General features: G+C 36.8%; 1 protein-coding gene across 4 annotated transcripts in view; it reads right to left on the reverse strand.

Annotated features, from left to right (window-relative positions):
- The window catches only part of GRIA4 (glutamate ionotropic receptor AMPA type subunit 4), a 326475-nt gene that overhangs the window by 61984 nt on the left and 242904 nt on the right, over window positions 1-21587 (reverse strand). For all 4 annotated transcript variants that reach the window (XM_087821568.1, XM_016207445.2, XM_016207446.2 and 1 more), the window contains 5 exons: window positions 17644-17697; window positions 9189-9347; window positions 8008-8175; window positions 6658-6762; window positions 731-841 (listed from right to left, as the gene is read on the reverse strand). In XM_087821568.1, the coding sequence (XP_087677694.1) occupies window positions 731-841; window positions 6658-6762; window positions 8008-8175; window positions 9189-9347; window positions 17644-17697 (597 nt within the window). The remainder of the gene's footprint in view (window positions 1-730; window positions 842-6657; window positions 6763-8007; window positions 8176-9188; window positions 9348-17643; window positions 17698-21587) is intronic.

The raw sequence follows: 21587 nt of genomic DNA on the forward strand, positions 1-21587 counted from the left end.
TGCGGAAGTCTCTTTGAAAAAGCAGCCTTAAAATTTAGAGTATTTCTGTATTTTATGAGGTGACTGAATGAAGCAGTCATATATTTTTTTTAATTCCTAGAAGTCCTATAAATTATATTGTGTATTTGTCACTGGTCAATGAGAAAAATAATCGGTGCAAAAAGTCTTTTTGCATTAAAAATAAATATAAAACAAAATTGATTTCTAAAGCATTCAGCTGTATAAAACATGCTCATTAAAATCTTCACATTCATGTCTCCACTATTACAAACAGACAATGAAAATCATGACCCGATGATTAAGCTACCTGGACGTTATAATTTTAAACACCAATAACTATTGTTACATTGATGATTTAAAAAAATATAACAACAATAAGAATTTGGTGTCTACTATCAGATTTTTCTGTTATTGGTTGCTGATCTTTTTCACATTCATTCTTTTGTCCTTTGGAATTTTAGCGTCTCACACATTTCCAACTAGAGCGTGACAGTTTCGACTTGTGACATCTGAGCCTTTCTCCAAGAACAACAATGCAATGGGAGATAACACAGATAAAAGTACTGAATGTACTCAAAGCTCAGGACAGACCTATCAAAGTCTCAACAGACTTTTGTGGATCAGAACCCCCAAGTCCCCACTGCGTTCACCCTCCCTGCTCACCACAGCTGGGGACTTACAGTTGCCTGTGGACAAGACGGAACAGCAGAAAGCAAAGACCAAAACTTACCATAATAGTGGTTACAACCACTGTCCTGTTCTCAATAGCTGCTGTGTCATTGCCAAGAGTGGGTACATCTTGAATCAAGACTAATTTATCCATATCGTTCCAGTAACCAACCTGCCAAAGAGAGAAAATGATTGAAAACACGTTTGAGGAGAGTTTTCTCTGTTTCTTATTGGAACAATGAGAGATATTAATAAGAAACCAAAAGGAATTTAACAAGCAGATGAAAAACAGTGTTTGAAAGTTTTCTTCATTGATGATGAGCCAGTCTTTCTGATGTTAATAGTGATACTGCCTGATTATACATTTGGCAACTTTACAATTTAGAATCACGGGGTAGCCAAGACCTTGGGAATGAGGGTTTGAAAGGAACATGGGTACAGATGGAACAGCATTGTATGTTGATCCTGTCTTCTAGAGAGATGGACTGGCACCCTCTAAAATGATAGGATTTTACCAATAATGGTACAGGTCCTATGGTAAAGGAACAGCCATATTTACAAAGGGGATATTATATGATATTTTCAAGCAAAAATGGTTGAAAGCAATATAGAAACAGTTTTTGGTTTGACATAACCTAGCACTTAGGTAATAGTCTTATAATTTCTAAAATGTTAGATACATCAGAGATTAATATTAATGAACAATATTTTCACTTTCAAAGGTTACATTTAGGTTCGTATTTATTTACTTTTAAGTGAAATCCTTATCTTACTTTGTTGTTTAGATGTGATGCCAACTTCTTTTCATAAAATACATTAAGTAATTAGTTAAGCACTTTATTAAGTAGTAAACTAAAATGGGGTCTTCCTTTTTTTTTTTTTCCCTTTAGAGAGAGAAAGGGAGAGAGAGAAAGAGAAACATTGATGTGAGAGAGAAACGGGGCCAAACCCGAAACCTGGATATTTGCCCGATCTGGCAGGGAATCGAACCCGTGACCTTTTGGTGTATGGGATGATGCTCTAATCAACTGAGCCGCATCAGCTAGGGCCACAACGGGGTCTTAAAGGGAAAGTTAGGGGGCTTTGTATTATGCAGACCGTTAGGTGACAGAAACAGCTCCCATTTATTAACTGCTTGCTCTGCGACAGACACTATACTCAGTGTTTTTAAAAATATGCATCTTAAAGTTTATAAACAAAGCAAATGGAGAAGTAGATGCAGCTATTTCTGCATTTCAGATTTGAGAACCCATATAAGAATGTTAAATAAATTTTCACAAGATTATATTCTAGGAAGGCCAGAATTCAAAACTCAGGTCTGTATGACACCAAATTCATATATACTTTATTATTATGCTCCCAAAATAAGTGTTTAGTTAATGCTTGCCAAACCTTTTTCTTAAATTTCTGGATGCAGTTTATAAAACTCGTATGTCCAATAAAATGTATGTAAAAGCTCACTAGACTGTCCACTATTTGTTTTAATATGTTTAGGAAGTCTCTCTTGCGTCCTGTAGGTTTCTTAACTGTGTTAACATCTGTGCACATATTAAAATAAAGTAAGCATTTGACCTGCCCTGGCACTGACCAATCAGTGGAGACCACGACCCTGAAGGAGCACCCCTGGAAAGCTGGTGAATATTCTATTGAGACCCTCCCCTGAGACCTCCCCTAAGAGTCCCACCTGCAAGAAAGAGATAAATAGGCTCAGGGCAAAGGACCCAGAGCTTGCTCCCCATTCGGGGAGAATGCCAGCACCATCTCCATCCCTCCGAGGGGACCCCACAAGACTTGCGACCAGGGGAGCAGTGGGCAGTGGCAGCTGGTCCTGGGCTCACCCCCTGAACCTGTCTCCAAGGCCCCCTCTCCCTCTGACTTCCCAGTGAGCCCCAGCAGCCCAGCCTGGGCTCTCCTGTCGCTGCTTCTATGCTCTGCCTTGTTTCACTGGCCCAAGTGTGGTTTTGCTGCCATCACGGCCTAATACCCTTTGGCTCAGTGCTGTGTAGCCCTTTCCTTTGGATACCCCCATCCCCTTTTAAAAAATTTAATTTTTCTTTAAAAAAAATAAAGTAAGCATTAACATGTCAGAAAGAAGCACTATACTATTTACAAATAGCGTATATATAACTCAATAACAGAATAGGTGGAGAAAAGGAAGTTTCATGAATACGGCTTGCTGTACTTAGTGTGATCTGAAATTATGAGTGTGTGTGAATTCAGCAATTATTTCCAATTGTCCACATGAATTCATGTGTAGCTGGTTTTTATTTAATAATTCCGTGATAAATTTAATTTCAAAACAAGTATGCCTTGAGGCCTACCATCTCTCAATTCCTTCATGTACTTAAAAAAACACGCCAACGTGTCAGCTGCTTCCTATTGATTCTCCTTTCCAACGACGGTCGTAGGAGATGGAGACAGGTTTTAGAGCTCAGCCTTCACTAAGCGGCAGCCGCCCTCCGGACCTCAGCAGCCCACGCTCCGGGAAGGACAACTTTTCCTTATTAGCGAGTTCCCACAACAGCAGCGCCCAGAGCCGGGCACATTCTGGACAGTTTGCATTTAAAACAGCCTGTGGGTTCGCAGCTATCTATCCCCCAAATATAAATGATTAGAAATGCCGACAAATTAAAGTAATAAGCAAAATTGTACCCAACTCTATCCATTTGCCTTATATCCATGTACAATTCTGGTAAAAAAAAGAAAAAAGCCATGGTGTGTGATGTGGGAACACTTAATGGTAGATCTCATGTGGGCCATGGACTTAATTGGAAAGTAAGATTATATGGAATGGACAGCGATACAGGGGTCACTTCCTAAAGAAATGAATCTGAAAGTTCGGACCTAGAGCCTCACCTGACGTGGGATTTCTCTCTCTAGTTCTTCATGACATTTTATAATTTACTAGAACTTTTCCCAAGCCTGATCTCCTTTAACCAGACAGGAAACTAGGCATTTTTCCTAAAGACAGAAATTGGGTGAACAATAGTTTTATAATGTGTGAGCAAAAATATGGAAGCATTCAAATTACTAAACTGGCAAGGGGTGTCAGAAAATATTTGTCTTCTTTGGACTTGTAAAGGTGAATTGTGTGCAAATCTCATCATAATATAACGTAAGAGTGAACATCTCTGTACTTATAGTGGACTTTGCTTGCAAAAAAGGGGTTGGGTAGGGACTGAAGGACTGTGAGGAGCCCCTGTTCTACTCAGACTTGGTTCCTTGGAGAGTTGATCTGATCAGACTCTTCCTGAAAATATGGCTCAATTTCAGCCCTAAAGAGAACTTTAACAGGCCCTGGGATTCATAACATTTCTTAGCAGTCAAGACCGTGAGCTCTGGAGCCGGGCAAGCCTTGATTTCCACTCAGCTCCATCTCTTTCTAGCTGAACATCCCTGGGCAGGTTACTTAGTTTCTCTGAGCCTTACTTTTTTCTTCTATAAAATGAGAAAAATATATCTTACTATCTGGTTGTTGTGAGGATTAAATTTAAAAATGCACATCGATTTTCCATTACTGTGTCCAGGATACAACCTGCTTTCAATAAGCGTACTTTCTACAATTATGAATTTCTGAAACCATGCAAGTCTGACCCTGGAGCGTTCCCTCTGGGGGTCACCAGGATGACAGGAAGGTTCCACCATCCTTAGAAACTTAATGAAACCCTCAATCAGTTTCCCTGATACAAAAGCCACACAAACTCAGGGTTGACTCTGATCTATTTCCAAAGGCAGCTTCCTTGCTGGCAAGTGTTCAATTTACAAGAATGATGGCTCTTTCCAGGTGTAACACTGTCTCACCAGCATAGCGTTTCTCATGGTAGTTCATTTTTAATTTTAATATTCCTGACAGAATGTCCAAGTTGATCATTGCCTCAGAAAAACGTAGATGTGTCTACACCATTTAAACTTTATACTTCCTTGAAGCGTCTTAGATGATTGTTAGCTGAGAGTGAAGATGCATTGTTGCCCCCTCTCCCAACTTAGTCTTCAACTTTCACCTCAAAAAAGCTCAATTTTTGTTAGCATCCTGGCTCACTAGGCCATGAAGGATTCAGTACTATAAATAGTCCACTGGATGTTACCACTAGTTACTGCCAGCTTCTTTTCTTCTATTATCCTTTCTTTCATAGAGAGATCATTTTACTTTTTGTACTTACTGTTTTATGAAATGTGGAGTTGTCTTTTGCATTTTGGGGAACTTCTGCTTAGGGCTAATTTTGCAGGATTTAGTTTGTGGCAGGAAGGTGTGCCTGTTTTTACCTCTGCCCCCCGGTTAGCCAGTGTTTCTAGGGGCCTGTGGAGTATTCTGTCTGCTCCACAGGTAGCAGAGGGACTTTGCTTACAGTGGGCCTCTTTCCTTCTTGTTGGCCATGTGCTGACAGAGTGAGTCAAGTCAGTGTTCACATAGAAACCCCTAAATTTCTCAGGAATATATCTCAGTCCCTTGCCGGGGGCAGTGTTCTTAGAGGAGCCCACCATGCAGCTTGGCTTCCCAGCTCTGGGTCAGCCAGGCTCCAGCCTGCCCTGTATTAGCTGTCAGCTAAGCCAAGGAGGTAGCACAAGAGGCTGAAAAGCTAGAGATGGTTTTCATGGCAGCTCAAAATCTCGCCTCACAAGTATGCAGAAGCACGTGCTATGAAAGACCTGAGCAAAATACAACTCAGAAAGCCTTTACCGTTTCCATTTATTAACTGTCCTTCCTACAACTTGTCTTCAGGTTCTTGCCTCTTCCATTTTTACCTATTCAAACTCTAACTTCATGGTGAATGTTAAACCCCACCTCCTCCAGGCAGCCTTCCTTGATTTGTTTTCCTCCAGCTGGAAGTGATCTCTTCCTCCTTGGAATTGCCACATGCCTTCTCTTTAACTATCATATGGAACTTGCTGTATTCTACTCTACTACAAAATAAACTCCCTTAGAGTGGGGTCTACTCAGGAGGTAATAATGTAGAAAGTTTCTGGGGTCAGATATATCTGAGTTAAATTCTTTGTTTTCTCACTTACAGGCCTTGGACAAGTAATCATGACCTATTGGACCAAAGATTTTCTCATTGGAAAAAGGGAGATAATAGTACTAACATTATAGTTTGTTGTTAGGATTAAATTATATCAAGTCCCGAGCTTGGGACACAGCAGACTTTTTATAAATTGTAGCCATCATTATTATAGTAAAGCAGGGAAGTATATTTGGGAAAGTTTTTTATAAACAGTGAAGTGATGAAATAAATAGAGTTTTTAGATAATAACTTGAACATTTCTTTCTTTGGGCATCCTAGCTAATCCTAGAGAAACAAAATGTTAAAAAGTATGTGTTAATTATATGGGAATAAAATGTATATAGCCAATTACTGTGGTGGAACTGTACAGTTTAATTGTATATTTTTTAGATGTTGGGAAGACTGCTTATCTGCTCGGTCACATTATAAGACCAGCAGAGTTACCTCCCCAAATCCAAGGACCTGCCACGTACAGCTTCCTAACAACCTCCCTGGCCCTTCGGTGTGAGTTTCTTAGGTATTTCTCTCCCTCCTCAGCCTAACATTGATCTTAATAATCTTCTCTCTGCTCTCTCCTTTGCTCACTTGAATGAGTTTACTTGCTTACTTCAAGAACATCCAGCCTGCTCTAAATATGCCCCCCATTAGAAACCGTTTTCTTCATTGTCCCTTACAAATGATTGCATGCAGGTATCTCTTACCTGCATTGTGTGTTTTCCTGCAACATGAATTTTGTTTTGTGGGATTCTTTTGGCTAAGTCTTTAAAAAATACATTGAATTCATTTTAGATAAAGGATATAAAGAGTGTATAAATTAGTTTGTTTCCGCTTTGGCACATGATTATCAGTTATATTTTAGCACAGATTCTCAGGACTGTACTATTTGTAAGTACACACATTAAAAATGTAGACTATCCAGTTACCTTTCACCTATAAGCCTTTAAAAATGTCAGATGCAAAGTAAGCAAACATTTCGAGCGTGGCTCACCTTTCTCGGCCCTGTGCTCTTTAACTCAAACACATCCATTGTGTAATTGACCCTACGTCCATAGTGGTCAAACTGAACGTTCCCTGTCAGTCCTTGAATTCGAACCTATAAATGAAAAATAAAACAAACCCAAACGTGTTTATTTGCTATTTCACTTACAGAAATCTTAACTTTATCTGCTAAGCTTATAGTAGATATAGGTGCTGAACTATAAACTATAGGCAACTCACTAAAACCCGATGGGGTATTTGAGCTCCTGGGATAGAATCTGAAAGAGAAATATTCAACCAGACGTATAAGCAATTCTACTATATAACTAGAAGATGAATATTTTTTTTTTGTTTTTTATATAATAAAGTTTCCATTGTAACTGACAGATACTCCTCACTATTGAAGTATTGTTTATAGGAGTGGAAATGTGGTTTATTTATAGTTACTTTTCAGTTTTATCTATAGATGCACATAATAAATGACCCTGATAACCACATCAGATCATACTTCTCCTTGCTAACATTAAAAATAAGATATAAGGAGTTCAAAATATAAATATATTTAAAAATACTCACATGCATTTTATTCCAAATTGCCTTTTTTATTCATTTTTATGTAACCTGTTCTGAACCCATGGTATTTCAGTGCATTTAAAATGTAATTTTAAAAATATAAACATAATACATTAAACATCTGAAAAATAGTGTTAGTATAGCGATAAAAGATCAAAATAAATACATTATTTAATCTAAGGTTACAAGGCAATTTAAAGATCTACTGAGGTCATCATTAGTTGTGTTTGCTGAATATGTCTGGTTCTTCCCCATTCTAGGCCCAAGGGAAGCTCATATTTCCTGAACCTCTTGTGGTTAGTGAGGCCTGTGTGACTCTCTTCTGACAAATGAGTTGTAAACAAATGCGATGAATGTCACTACTGGGCCAGAGTTTAATTGTCACATTGAAACCTTGCCACAACTTTATTTCTCTTTGTAACAATTAAGATGGTAGCTGCTGTCAGCATGGATCCCTGAGTGATTACAATAAGCAGAGTGTCCCTGCTGCTCTAGTGTGTGTGTGAGTGAGAAACACTCTTTTATGGTTGTAAACCACTGGAACTTGGGGTTGTTTGTTAGTACAGCATAACCTAGCTTATCCCGACTAAACATCTACACAGGATATAAACACCAGTATTCTACCCAGTGTTCTATTTAGAAATGTCTCAAAAATGATAATCGTTCAATATATTAAAATGGCAATTGTTATATATATTTACTTTCAGATACGTTATCCTGTTTTCTTGAATACTCCACTTAAACAGGCATGTGAAATAAATGGAACTTAAATAAAACTGTGAGTTACCTGTTTGAGTGTCCTTTCCATGTCAATTCCCTGGCCCCATGGAGCAGCAGGATTTGCTAGACAATCCCCAGCATTGCCTCTCCTTGAAATATCAATTTTCTGCCTTCTAAGACTTCGAAAAGTTTCGGCCATCACCAGGACGCCATCATAAGTCAGAGCGGATGTGTACTAAGAAAATGAAAGTAAGTATAATGGTAAATGTTAAAATCTTATCCGTCACCGGGAAGAGTCTGGAGGCTCTGTGGGTTTATGACATAAGGCACCATCCCATCTGAGGCCCAGTTAAATTACTGATAATTGCCTGTAGCTTCAGAGATTTCTATTATCACTTGATTACAAAGACCACAGATCCAATCTTAGGACTCTGATTGGAAAATGAGAGAAAACATATTGAAAAGCAGAAATTCTAATGCAGCTGAAAGAAGCAAGACCTTCAGGCGAGATCTTTTCCTTATGTCCAAGTAGAAACACTGAAGTATATAAAGCTAAGTGAGAGTTGGCGCCACCTGCCTTGTGGCGTGTTGCTGTGGTGGAGCCCCGGCAGGGCTGGGCTGTCTCACTCTTTCTCTTCCAAATTGCCGAACCGGGTTCCTTGAGATTTAATATATGTTTATTGCCGTGAAGTGTATATCTTTGTTCAGTTCCTCAGAAGAATGAGTGGGAATGCTTATCGTTACTCAGATACTGGATGCCAGAAGTAGCATCTGCTTATTTAACAGATGTGTTTGGACCAGTCACTGTGCTAAATAAGAGTGAGTATTGTTATACTGGACAGTCACAGGTTCAATTCCCTGGGTTAGATGCTTGGTCAGTGAGTGTGCTTGAGGCAATCAGTTGATGTTTCTCTCTCTCATAGATATTTCTTTCTCCCCACCATCCCTCCCTCTCTAGAATCACAGCATATCCTAAAAAAAAGCATATAATATCTTTAATGGAAATTCTCATATGTAAAGTAATAATAATAATAATAGTAAACCACATGAGCTAATATCTACCACTTCTACTCTTAAATTAGACATTTAGAAATTATTAAGGGCCAGTGCAGCACAGTGATAGCAACAAAATGCTTCTGCTCCACCAAACCATGTCTAACAAAATATTACTAGAAAAACTGCATCATGAACTTTCTACCTTAAATTTTAAAAGTACTAAACATACATAAGGTAAAAGAGAACAAATACCTTTGGAGGAGTCTCAGATCCTGGATACTCTCTCTGATCGAGTTTCTTCCAGCGGTCCATTAGCTTGGTTACAATAGGTGTATTAAAATCTACCAACTGGAATCCTGTAACATTGGCTCCACCGTGTATAAACCTCTCAAGAGAAATATCCTTGAATCCCTATAAAAATCAATATGACAGTTTGTTAAGTTTAGTTCATTATTATACATTTCAGCTCTTCCATGGTAACATAAATTAATAAACAATATGTGTATATAACTAGATTTCTAATAAAGTAATGACTGGAAACAGGTGGAAGATCCAATCATGTCAATTTAGCTGTTAAATTCTGCCATTCAAAACCTAACACATGAGAAAAGTGTTTTCAGTTTGGTTTAACTCAATGTTTTTCTTAAATGCCTCTGAATGCTTGTTATGAAGCACATGGGGAAGGTGGATACAGGAGATGAATCTGACATCATCGAAAAGTCTCCTGTTGAGGACACTGTTCCCCTCTGGGACAAATATGTAGAAATGTGTCTTACGTGAAGATAATATCAAGGTATCAAGGTATGAGTCTTTGATGGGTTATACCTTTTTAGGGGTTCAGTTTAATTACAAAGTGGTCTAAAAGCAGACAGAGCTGGTAATTTGAGCCAGGGAGGGTAAAAGCTTTGATTACATCAGTCACTACAATCCTTATAATCCTGGGAGATTGTAGTGGAAGAGAAGAGAGCAAGATATAGGCCATTCATGGACTCCTGTGTGGTAAGAAGAAAGATGGTGCCCACCAGGTGGAGTGAGGATGCTGGGAGGGAAGGCTGTCATCTCTTTTGGTCCAGGGTAGTTAATCGAATTGCAATAATGCTGAAAAGTTATTTTCTTTCTATTTCTCTGTCTATCTATCTATCTGTCTGTCTATCAATCATATCTATCTATCTGTCTATCATCTATCTATTTATATCTATCATCTATCTATTATAATCTATCTATCATCAGTTATCATCTATCTAATTTGTTTTGTATCTGTTCCTCCTTTCCCCCCATTAGGTATTTAAAATGCCTTACAAAAATACATACTCAATACAAAGTGTAAAACAAAAAATCAGAAGGAGAGGGCAAAAAGCTTATTAGGGGAGTGAATTAATAAAACCAAAGATATTAGCTCAGGGAAAAGTAAACAACACGCACACACAGGTACATGGTTTGTACGTCTGTGTTTGCATTCTTTTTTGTTTCTCTTAGATGCAGTGAACTTTCTTTTGAAAACGTGAATTTGATTAGATTGTCACAGGAACTAAGAGAAAGTGCCTTGTCTATTTTATTTTATTTTTTGTGGAAGTCAAATATGCAGCAGTGTCCTTGCAGTTACACTAGGAATCAGCTCAGGAATCAGGGGTAAGAGGAAGGCCTGGTGTTGCCCATCCAACTGACGGCCTCTCTGCCCTGCTTTTGGAAACTCTTGTGTGTTTTTTTAAAACACAGAAGGTTGTCTTACTAGCCAAATCATGCACATCGCTGTTCAGCTACCTAAAAGGAAACAGATCCGTCTACTGGCAACTCAGCAAAGTTGTTATGGAAAACCCCAGGAGTGTGTATTAATAGCTAATATTGATGCTGGACTTATTATGTTATCAGGCACTTTGTGTGGCACATTGCACAGATTATCTAGTTTAGCTCTCATAACAAGGTTACGAAGTAGATCTTACTATGAGCCTTATCTTATGAAAAAGGAAAACTGAGGCTCAGTGGGTTGTAGCAGAACTATTCAAGCTCACCCAGCAATTATGTATTAGAGCCAAGACGACTCTTGAGTTTGCCTTTTTAATTCCATGCCCCTGTGTATTTTTATACAAATACGTGAGTGTGTGTGTGTGTTTTAATTTTGGTGTTTATCATAATGTCCCTAGGAGAGACAGGGTAATAATACTGTAGAAAACAACCTAGGCTCTAAATCCCACCTCGGTAACTTTCCCACATGTACCATGATAATGCTAATGCTACTGTAGCGAGCACATCTGGTTTGAATTCAGTAAATAATAGCTATTATTAATTCATTATTCAACAAGTATTTATTTATTTCAAGCTTATTATGTGCCAGCTAATTTGACAGCTCATCAGTAACATTCTCATTTCACCGGGAAAGGAACTAGACACCAGAAAGCAAATCTATGTTTTTGAAATGGGGGAAAATACTGTCCATCAATCTCTAGCTAGTAAGATGTCAGTTGAACATTTGTTTGTTTCTATGAGAATATAGGGCAGACCCACAGGCAAGCAAATAATTTCAGTTTTCTGAGAGCCACAGTGATTCAGTGATTGCATTAGTTGCTAATTGATGACATTTTTATTTTCTTTCAGCAGCGGCTACAATAGAAGGCCTGCTGGGCTTCCTTTCACAGCATATCCCTCAGCTGCAAGATGCACAGGCAAAGCTACAGCCTTCAGAAAAATCATCTGATGTAAAGTCTGGGAAATAATAGCTCACATTTCTGATTCCACCCTGCTGCTCTACTGAAGGTAAAGGGAAAAATACTGCCACATCTGCTTATAAACTCCTTCCAGTTATGACCTAAATGAATGGTGCCTGGCTAAGTTAATTTTAGTTACGTCTGTTTGAGTACAGGCAATATTTTTTCATTTTGTATATTTTAAAATAGTTTTATATAGGAAATTGATAGGATCTAGACTGTGAAGCAGTTTTGTTGGAAACAGTTATTTCAGTGGTCATTTAGGGTTCAGTTTTTACCCAGAGAATATTGTGGAACTTAAAGTTCTGGGTGACATTGTAATAAAATTGCAATTCTGCACTGGGGGAGGTTAAGTAACTAAGTAAACAATGCCCCCTGTGGCAGTGCGAGGAGAGGGGAGAGGTTTCCTATGTGTTGAAATGGGTTGTTCAACAAAACCTGCATGCCACAATGGTTAGTGACCTCCTACGGAAAGATCATCTTTCAACTTGGTTTTCCTTTTAATTTCCATTTACAGTCCATACATCCTTTGAGGGAAAAGGGGGAAAAGGAAATTAATAAATTATAGACCTTTAGATAATCTGATGGCCATTGATATAAACCTGTATATGTCCATCACATCATAGATATTTAATAAACGTTCATCCGTTAAGTTTTATCTAATGCAGAAAACATTCGTGCTGTTCTGCATTTCAGGCTCACAGGTTATCTGAATCATTGAGACAGCTCTGGTACAGGTAACAGAAGGAATGTCAAGTCGAATGAGAGAGAGTCCCTCTTAACATTGCTTAAGCTTTAGGTTGCTCAGACACTGATTAAAGTATGCATTTTTGATGATCAACATAGATAGGTGGTGGAGTCGGACATGCTCAATGAAGGAAAGTGGAAAAATATAAGAAACACAAAGAAAAAAGTAAAATAATGTCTCCAAGTTCAAGCATCTTAACCAGGGTCATTGCATTTGAGTAAAAATGTGTTAGATTGCAAATTTTGGGAACTGAGTTCTAGTCCCCATTCTGACACTACCCATTCATTTAAGCATTTCCTCTACCGCCCTCAAGGGGGATATGGCCTTACAAGGTTATCTATCCATTGTTGAAAACCGGGTATTGAAGTTTCCTACTATTATTTTACTGCTGACTTTTGATACTTACTTTATATATTTAGGTCCTCTGATGTTGGTTATATATTTATAAATGTTACAGTCTATTGATGAGTTGATGCCTTGACCATTATAAATGACCTTCTTTGTCTCTTGTTAGTTTTCGCTTAAAGCCAATTTTTCTTACATAAGTATAAATTCTCCTTCTTTCCTCAGTTTCCATTTGGATGAACTATCTTTTGCCCTCTCCTTCACTTTCAGTCTATGTGTGCCCTTAAATCTGAAATAGTCTTTTGTACGCAGCAGATAGTTGGGTCTTCTTTATTTTATCTATTCAGCCACTGTCTGTCTTTTAATTGCAGGATGTAATCCATGTTCAGCTAAAGTTATGGTAGGAATGGACTTACTATTGACATTTTGTTAATATTTTTCTAGCTGATTCATAGGTCCTTTGTTCCTTTCTTCCTCTCTTGCTCTTTTCTTTTGTGATTTGATGATTTTGTGCACTGACGTTTTCATTCCTTTCACTTCATCTTTTGTGTTTCTACTATAGGTTTTTGCTTTGTGGTTACCATGAGGCTTACATAAAACACCCTTAGTTATAACGATTTAATTTAAGCTTATAACAACTAAACTTTTAACACATACAAAAACTCTAGACCTTTAAACATTCCCTCCTACATTTTATGTTTTTGATATTACAATTTACATCTTTTTATATTATGTACCCATCTAGAAATTATTATAGTTATACTTCTTTTTAATGCTTTTGTCTTATAACCTTTATATTAGAATTAGAAGTGATTTACCCACCACCATTACAATATTGGAGTATTCTGAATTTGTCTATATATTTACCTTTACCACTGGGTTTTAAGCTTTCATGTTTTCATGCTAGTAATTTGTGTCCTTCAATTTCAGCTTGAAACGTTAACATTTTTTGTAAGGCCACACATAGTGATCAACTCTTAGAAGCTTTTGTTAACTGGGAAAACTATCTCTCCTTCAATTCTGAATGATAACTCTGTCTGGTAAAGTATTTTCGGTTGGCAGTTTTTTCTCTATTAACACTTTGAATATATCACACCACTTTCTTCTTGCTTGTAAAATTTCTGCTGAAAAATACACTGATAGTCTTGTAGTGGTTTCTTTGTACATAACAAGTTACTTTACTCTTGCTTATTTTAAGATTCTTTGTTTTTATTTTATTTAATTATAATGAGTCTCAGTGTGTGTCTCTTTAGATTCAGCTTATTTGGTATTTTTTGGTCTTCCAGGATCTGGATGTGTGTTTCTTTACCTGGCTTAGGAAAATTTTCAGTTGTTATTTCTTTTTTTTTTTTTTAGTTGTTATTTCTTTAAGCAGGCTTTCAGCTCCTTTATTTCTCTCTTTTCCTTCTGAGACCTCTATAATGTACATAGTAATCAATTTAATGGTATATCATAAGTCCCTTAACTATCTTCAGTCTTTTTCATTCTGTTTTCTTTTTGCTTATCTAGTTAGATTCCACTGGCCTGACTTCAAAGTAGTTGCTCTTTTCTTTCTCTTAATCTAGTCTGCTATTGAATCCTATATTGAATTTTGCTGTTTAGTTATTGTATTCATCAGCTTTGTGATTCCTGTTTGGTACCTTTTTATATTTTCAGTTTCTTTGTTCAAATCCTCATTTTGCATTTTGTTTTTGTGTTGCTTTCCTGACCTCAGGAAGCATCTTTATAACTGTTTTTTTGTTGTGTTTTTTTTTTTTTTTAAAACTCCCTTCTGGATAAACCAGTGCAGACTAAGCTCCTGGTTGTCTCTCAAACCTGTGTGTTTGCTCAAGCTGCCTTCTTTGAGCACCTAGATGCAAGTGATTATAAGCTTGACCCTCAGGCAGCAGCTTGTAAAGTATGCAGTCAAACTCATTTAAGGAAAGATTGGAAAGAAGATATTTTGCCTGTTTCCTCTACACTGAGCCCTTGGGGGGTAGCCTTGGCAAGTAGTCTTGTGCACTACCTGTCATGGAGAACTGCTTTGTTGTTGCTACAGTCCTATGGGACTTGTGAATGCAAGCTCAGTTAGCTATCAGATTCAGTTGTCCCTTGGGCAGCCTAAGCAGAAGGTGGGGGTACCAGGCATGTGCACAGTCTACTTTTAGAGATATCTTGGCAACCTGGTTTTAGAGTTAGAGAAAGCTGGAGGAAGGAAAGGGGCATAAATGCTCACCAGCTCCCCTGGGCTCCATGTAGGATCACAGCCAGCCCCTACATGTGTGAAGCTAGACCCTTGAAGATGGACTCTCAGGCAGCAGGTTGCAAAGTAGAGTCAGTTCTCTTCCAGGAAAAGGCTGGGAGCTGGACGTTTTTGCTTTCTCCCTCTGTGCTAAGGCCAGTTGCCATAGTCACACTGAGTACTCATGTGCCCATTTAGAATGCCTTCTTTTTCTATAGTCCTGTGGGTCTTGTGGATGCATGTCCCACTGGCTTTCAGAGGTATATATTTTGTTTGGGATCTGTCTCTTGAATGGCAGGCGTGCTAAATTTGTGGTCCAAATCCTTGCTCTTCATAGAGAAGCTGGGAGTTGGGGATTCCCTCTCAACTGTATGACACTGGGCCAGGGATAGTGTTTATAGAGAGAATGTGTCTCAGCCTTTTCTACCCATTTTGATGTGGGTACTTTCTTAGTTGCCTGATGTGTAGGAGTCACTCAGCTACTTTCTGGATTTCTCTCAGAGGAACTGCTCCATGTGAGCATCTGTGGGATGAAGGACATTCAGGAGCTTCCTGTGTCTCCATCTTGATTTCTCCAGCTAACTCAGTCTTGATGAGTTGGTTAAGTAACAGCCCCATTAATTGAACATTATAATTGTAAGTTATAAATGGAATTGTTTTCTTAACTTCACTTTCAGAATGTTTGTTGCTAGTGTATAGAAATACATGCTTTTTGTATATTGACATTATATTTTGCAACCCTGATAAATCCATTTATTAGTTCTCATAGTTTTGTTTTTATTAGATTTCTTAGGATTTTCTACATATAAAACCTTCTTTCTCAATCTGGATGTCTTATATTTATTTTTCTTGCCTAATATCCCTTGCTTGAACCTTTAAGACAACAATCAATAAAAATGATGAGAGAGATCTTTGGGGAAAATAACTCAGTCTTTCAATATTAAGTATAATATTAATACAATCTTTCTTTTGGTCCTGAATTGACTTCACATTTAGGAATCCTATGCACATAGTTCTCAAGAAATAGCTGTTGATTGGCCCAATGAAACAAAAATCTCTCTGGTTTTGAAAGTCATTTTTTTTAGGTATAACTAATAAGTCAATAGAATCTATATTTATAAACTATATTATAACGTAGATATGCATGAATTACTGGCTTAGTCATGTGTTATAATAATATCAACTACACATGGTAAAAGCTTGGTTATCTTTAGTGAGAATGATGGTTATATTTCCCAATACAAGCAAAATCTTTTTCTACTTCACATGTTGTTAGTTAGTCATTACACAGATAACATAAATATGCTACCATCTACTAGGGCTGTTTAAGATAGGTTGTGATTCCCATTAGATGTTATCACTACTAATTCTTCCCATTATGTACTGGTTTGTCAATGTCAGAAATTCATTTCTGGCATGACAATGTATAACACGTCAACTTTCTTTTTTAAAATTCCATTGTTTGGAAAGAAAACATGTCAAAGCCCTCTATTTGATAGAATCTCCTTGTATAATGTAATTGTGAATGCAAACATTTCATAAACATAAGATTTTTTTTGTCTTACAGTGATTAATACTAGAATATACTAGTTTTAAGATTTATATATATTTGAATTTTTATAAAATATATTAGAACATCCAAACTATGGGCAGGCCTTCTAAAAATAATGGAAAACATAAGTCAAAATTTCTCAGTATTTTCATAACCCTTTAAGTAGCATAATTATACTTTATTCAAGAAACACAATACAATAGTTTACAGTCTATTGCTGTATTTTAATATCTCAACTCCATAGTGAAACTCAGTTCACTAAAGACTGAAAATTCCTGTCTCTATAGGTGATGAAGACAGTGGATACATCTCAATCTCTATGCAGCCTTTATTTCTTTTCCTCCTTCAAGGACAAGATCCTCACCAAAGAAATATGTGGTGGGAAAAAGAGAAAATGAAGAAAACATTCTGAATTTCTCTAAGATATACCACTTTTGAGATCAAGCCCTGGGGCAGATGGTACTCTAATAAAGCAATGACTATGGCTCTCTGCATGGCTAGTTTAGCCCTTACACGGCAGTTAACAAGAAATACCTAGTGAGCCTTGCCAAGAATTTAAGAGGTCTTGCCTTAGGCCTTTAAGAATTTTATACTGATGCATGTGTCTAGTTCAATAACCAACTCTATTTAACATGTGAAAAGCTGACATAATTTTTAAAAATTTGAATTACAATAAAAAACTTAAATAGCCATTTCAATCTTATTTTTCTTAAAATTAGAGAACATGGGTCACCAGTTTCCATCATTCTTGTAATATCCCTAAGTACTGGCAATCTTTATTCATAAAATGGCACATTTATCATTTATGCAGAGAAAAGGCCATTATTTAATTTACCAAATGATATCATAGTAAAGCAAACATTGTAATTAGCTTTAAAGGTCATTTTGGCAGATATCAAGCTAATGTACACAAATATATTGAATGCTACATTAGAAATATAATGACCATTGGAATAAAAATATTATCCTATGTTGTACAAAGTTTAGTAAGTAATATAGTAAGAATTCTTCAACTGGTAAGAATGGTTAGTAAGTAATGTAGTATAATCATTTATTGGAATGTTATTTTAAGGCACAGTTGAAATGATCTGGAATGCTTAAGAAATTCTTATGAAAAATAGAAAATAAAGAGTTCTTACCAAGTTTGCGATGATATAATGGTAGCCTTTAACATGCTTTCCAACACTCACAATCTGTGAAGATATAAGGAAATAAGAGAAACCAGTTTAACTTTACTGAGTGATTATATTTTTAAAAAGTAGAATTTTAACTTTTTTTAGCATACTTCCTTATAGAAGTTGATGAGAAAATGATTTCATTTTCCTTATAAAAGTGAATTATTTAAATTAAAAGAAATTCATTAGCCACATTAAAAATTAAGAGGTTAAAGTAAAAAAAACCACAAAAAACCCACAACACTAATTTCAATCACACTGTAAATATAAATGAACGATTATTTCATTATACCTTGTTCAAAAATACTACTGTGCCATAATCCCCTCAGAGAATGATAGTATTATAAAACAAATCAATAGTTTACATATATTTCTATAAAAATATATATTAACATAAGAAGCTTAAAATGATTTTATTCCAAAAAATTTAAATGTACTTCACTTATTAATAATTTATAGAAATACATGAAGGACTATTAGGTGTCTTCAACTGGTAAGAATGATTTTCTATGAGTAGACTGGATTATTGTTGTGAGCAGCAAGTAGTATTTTTCAAGGCCTGCCTCTGTTTTTAAGACACCTCGAATACCACAGAACACGAAGTTAATTCTCCCCTGCATGTGGACCTAGCAATATTTTATTATAATAAAGAAAACAGGGGAAGACATCATCAAGACACTTTCTCTCTGCTAGATTCATATTTTTTCCCCAAGAATGTTTTTTAGGAAGTTTTAGGAAATTAGAAACCCAGAAATTCTACTTAAGAAAAAGAAATAATAGGATTTAAAAAATGTACAACTGTATTTCTGCACTAAAAATTAAAACTCTTATTTTAAAACTGAAAAATTCCTTCAATGAGAAAAAAGCAAATGACAGTCAATAATGAGCAGCTTTGTCACCTCATTGTTGCTCTCAAATATAACAACACAATATAAGATTTTCATGTACTTTCATCATCAAAGAAAAAATTACATTGTTTTTAGCATTTTAATATCCTCTAAAAGTGTTTCTTTGTAAATTAGTGACTCGTGTATGAAATACAGGAAAACCCTATTTAAATCCAGGACTTACGAATTGCGCTGGGAAGCAGTTCTGCATACACAGCTGTTGATGAAATGGAATCACTACTCATCTTGTCTTTCTTTTTGTTACATCTAAGATCTTCTCTCTTTAAGTGTCTGTATTCTGTATTTTCACTAATTGTTGTTTATACTGTTCAGGATTTGTTGTGCTTCCTGACTATGAGGATTGCCCTTCAACAATTCTCAACCAATATCCCTTAAAAATACCTTCAAAGATGTTTTTGTGTTTGCTTCTAACAGATACTGCAATGTTGATATTATGGTCCTAGGGCCACTTTCATAATGATTTACTCATTTCCAGATTCCCAGATCACAGTGTGTGCATAAATTCAAAATGCAATCTGTCTATAGAAGGCTGTGATGATGAATGCTCATAGAAGGTCTCTCCCTCACCACACTAAGCCCAGGCCAAGACAGAAAACACTTAGTTGACTCCTTGTACAGGTATCAGATTTTTTTTCTATTGCTTTATTGGAGTGTTGCCCTTCAGTAGTCTGGCTTATAATGAGATCTAAGGTATCATTTATTGCCTTGACCGAGTCCATAGTTCCTGTTCTTGGGTAAGCATTAAATTTCCAATCAAGCTACCCAATTTGGCAACTTCCTTTGCTGCAGTCTCCTTCCTTCCTTCCTTCCTTCCTTCCTTCCTTCCTTCCTTCCTTCCTTCCTTCCTTCCTTCCTTCCTTCCTTCCTTCCTTCCTTCCTCCCTCCCTCCCTCCCTCCCTCCCTCCCTCCCTCCCTTTCTTCCTTTCTTTTAATGCTTTTATTGATTTTTAGAGAGAAGAAGAAAGAGAGAAAGAAACATTGATGAGAGAGAAACATCTATCGGCTGCCTCCTGCACGCCCGCTACTGGGGATCCAGACCGCAACCTGTGAATGTGCCCTGACTGGGAATCCAACCTGTGACCTCTTGACACATGGGACAATGCTGCCAACTGAACCACACTGGCTGGGCGGTGCAGTCAACTTTTATTCTTGACCCCTGAAGGTTTTCTTTACTTTCTTGGAACACTCAGCTACGCATTTGTAATGATTTACATAGCTTTTTTACATGTTTTATATTGCCAGATTTATCTTGTCCACAATTTATCTAAAATAAATTTCCCTTGACAATCTCACCATGAAGATGAAGACAAGCACTAAATAGATGAGATTATAAAGAAAGTTCAGTAAAGAAACAGCTTAATTAGTTATCATCATGGGTAACCCAAACCTGAGTGATTTATCATGGGATGAGTAGCCCAAAGCTCTTTTATTTTTGGGGCATCTTAGCTACAGCTTGTGCAAAAGACTATCAAGGAACACGATGGTTGGTACTCAGTTGGGAAACTGCATACTATTATTCAGTTTACTAGAGATTCTTACTGTTTGACCTCAGCAAGGATCGTTGCCACTGGGCAATCCATTATTTATCTCTTACTGATCTTACTGATTCATCATAATTTTCTGTTTTGTGGCTATGGAATTGAAGCCCCCGTACTCATTCTGACTCTTCTCTCTCAACACCCGCAGCTCGTGATTTTTGTGTGGCCTCAGTCAAAAACCTCTACTTTCTTTTAAATTCATTTTAAAATGTAACACTTATAAAACTTAAAAAGATGTGAAACCAGTGGAAATTCTGCACTGGGTATCTTTGTAAAGAAATCATTGTCAGTTCTAGATTGCCTGGCAAAGAACTATAATAAAGTAGAGGTTATGTAATACATTTTCAAGGGGTGAGGACTTATAGAAACCACAAAGAACTAAAGTGACAAGAATCCTGGCAGCAAAGGCTTTGCAGAGCTTGATATGCATCAACATTCTGGGAAATGAGGGCCTCAGGGAGCAGTGATCTGCAGATTTATTTACCTGGCTGGTGATGTTAGAAAGAATACCATTTCTGCTGAGCCAGATCCTGGCTGGGGAAAAACAAATGTCCTGCATACATTGTGGCAAAGGCTTCATTGCTTTGAACACTCACTACCCTGACCTGGGGAAGCCATTGTTTAAGGCAAGATACTTGGTCTTTCTGCTAAGTATCCACCACTTGATGGAAGTTTCTTTGAGAAAAAAAATCCAATTTATACTGTACAGTAAAGAATCTTATACCTAGAGTGTCATTTATTTAATTAAAGAAATATGATTGTGTAAAAGTGACAACGTCATGGGTGTTGTTTCACATCTTTCATCATCTCAACTACAGAGAAGACTATCTCATGTAAAAGAAAAACACCTGAGTGACTTGAATTTGGATGTAGACCAAACCTTGTGTCTCTGTACATCTAATGCTTTTCTTTACAGAGAGGAAAGAAACAGCTTGAGATGAATATAAAATAGCACTACCTTCACTCGAATGTTTTGACCAGTTGTCAGGGAAAACAACGCCTAGGGTAAGGGCTTGGTTGCAGTAATTAATGATGGCCTATCACAAGGACAGAAAAATGTAGGAGTAGGAAATATGCATTTTTATTCTGTATCTTTTTAAAAGTAACAGTATGAAACTAGACAAAGAATAATGATGGAGTGTCTATAGTAGAGTTCTAAAGGATGAATTAGGAAAGATATACAAGTTACACTGATCATACTTTCAAAGGAACCCATCTTTACAAGAAAAAGACACTTAGAAAACATGATTGATTCCTTTAATTACTTTTTCTTGTTAGTTTTTTAGGAAATGAACCGTTGTTTAGAAATAGCTGTTGTGTTGGTCAAATGATTCAGTTCTAAAATCAATTGATATGTATATCAATAAGGTAAATGCCAGATGGCATCATCGCAATTGTTTTATTAACAAATTATGGCATAATCAATTTTTATGAATGGGACTGGGACTTTTAAATTTTTATT

Source organism: Miniopterus natalensis, chromosome 11 (assembly GCF_054644295.1).
Source record: "Miniopterus natalensis isolate mMinNat1 chromosome 11, mMinNat1.hap1, whole genome shotgun sequence".
In the NCBI taxonomy this organism is placed as follows: domain Eukaryota; kingdom Metazoa; phylum Chordata; class Mammalia; order Chiroptera; family Miniopteridae; genus Miniopterus; species Miniopterus natalensis.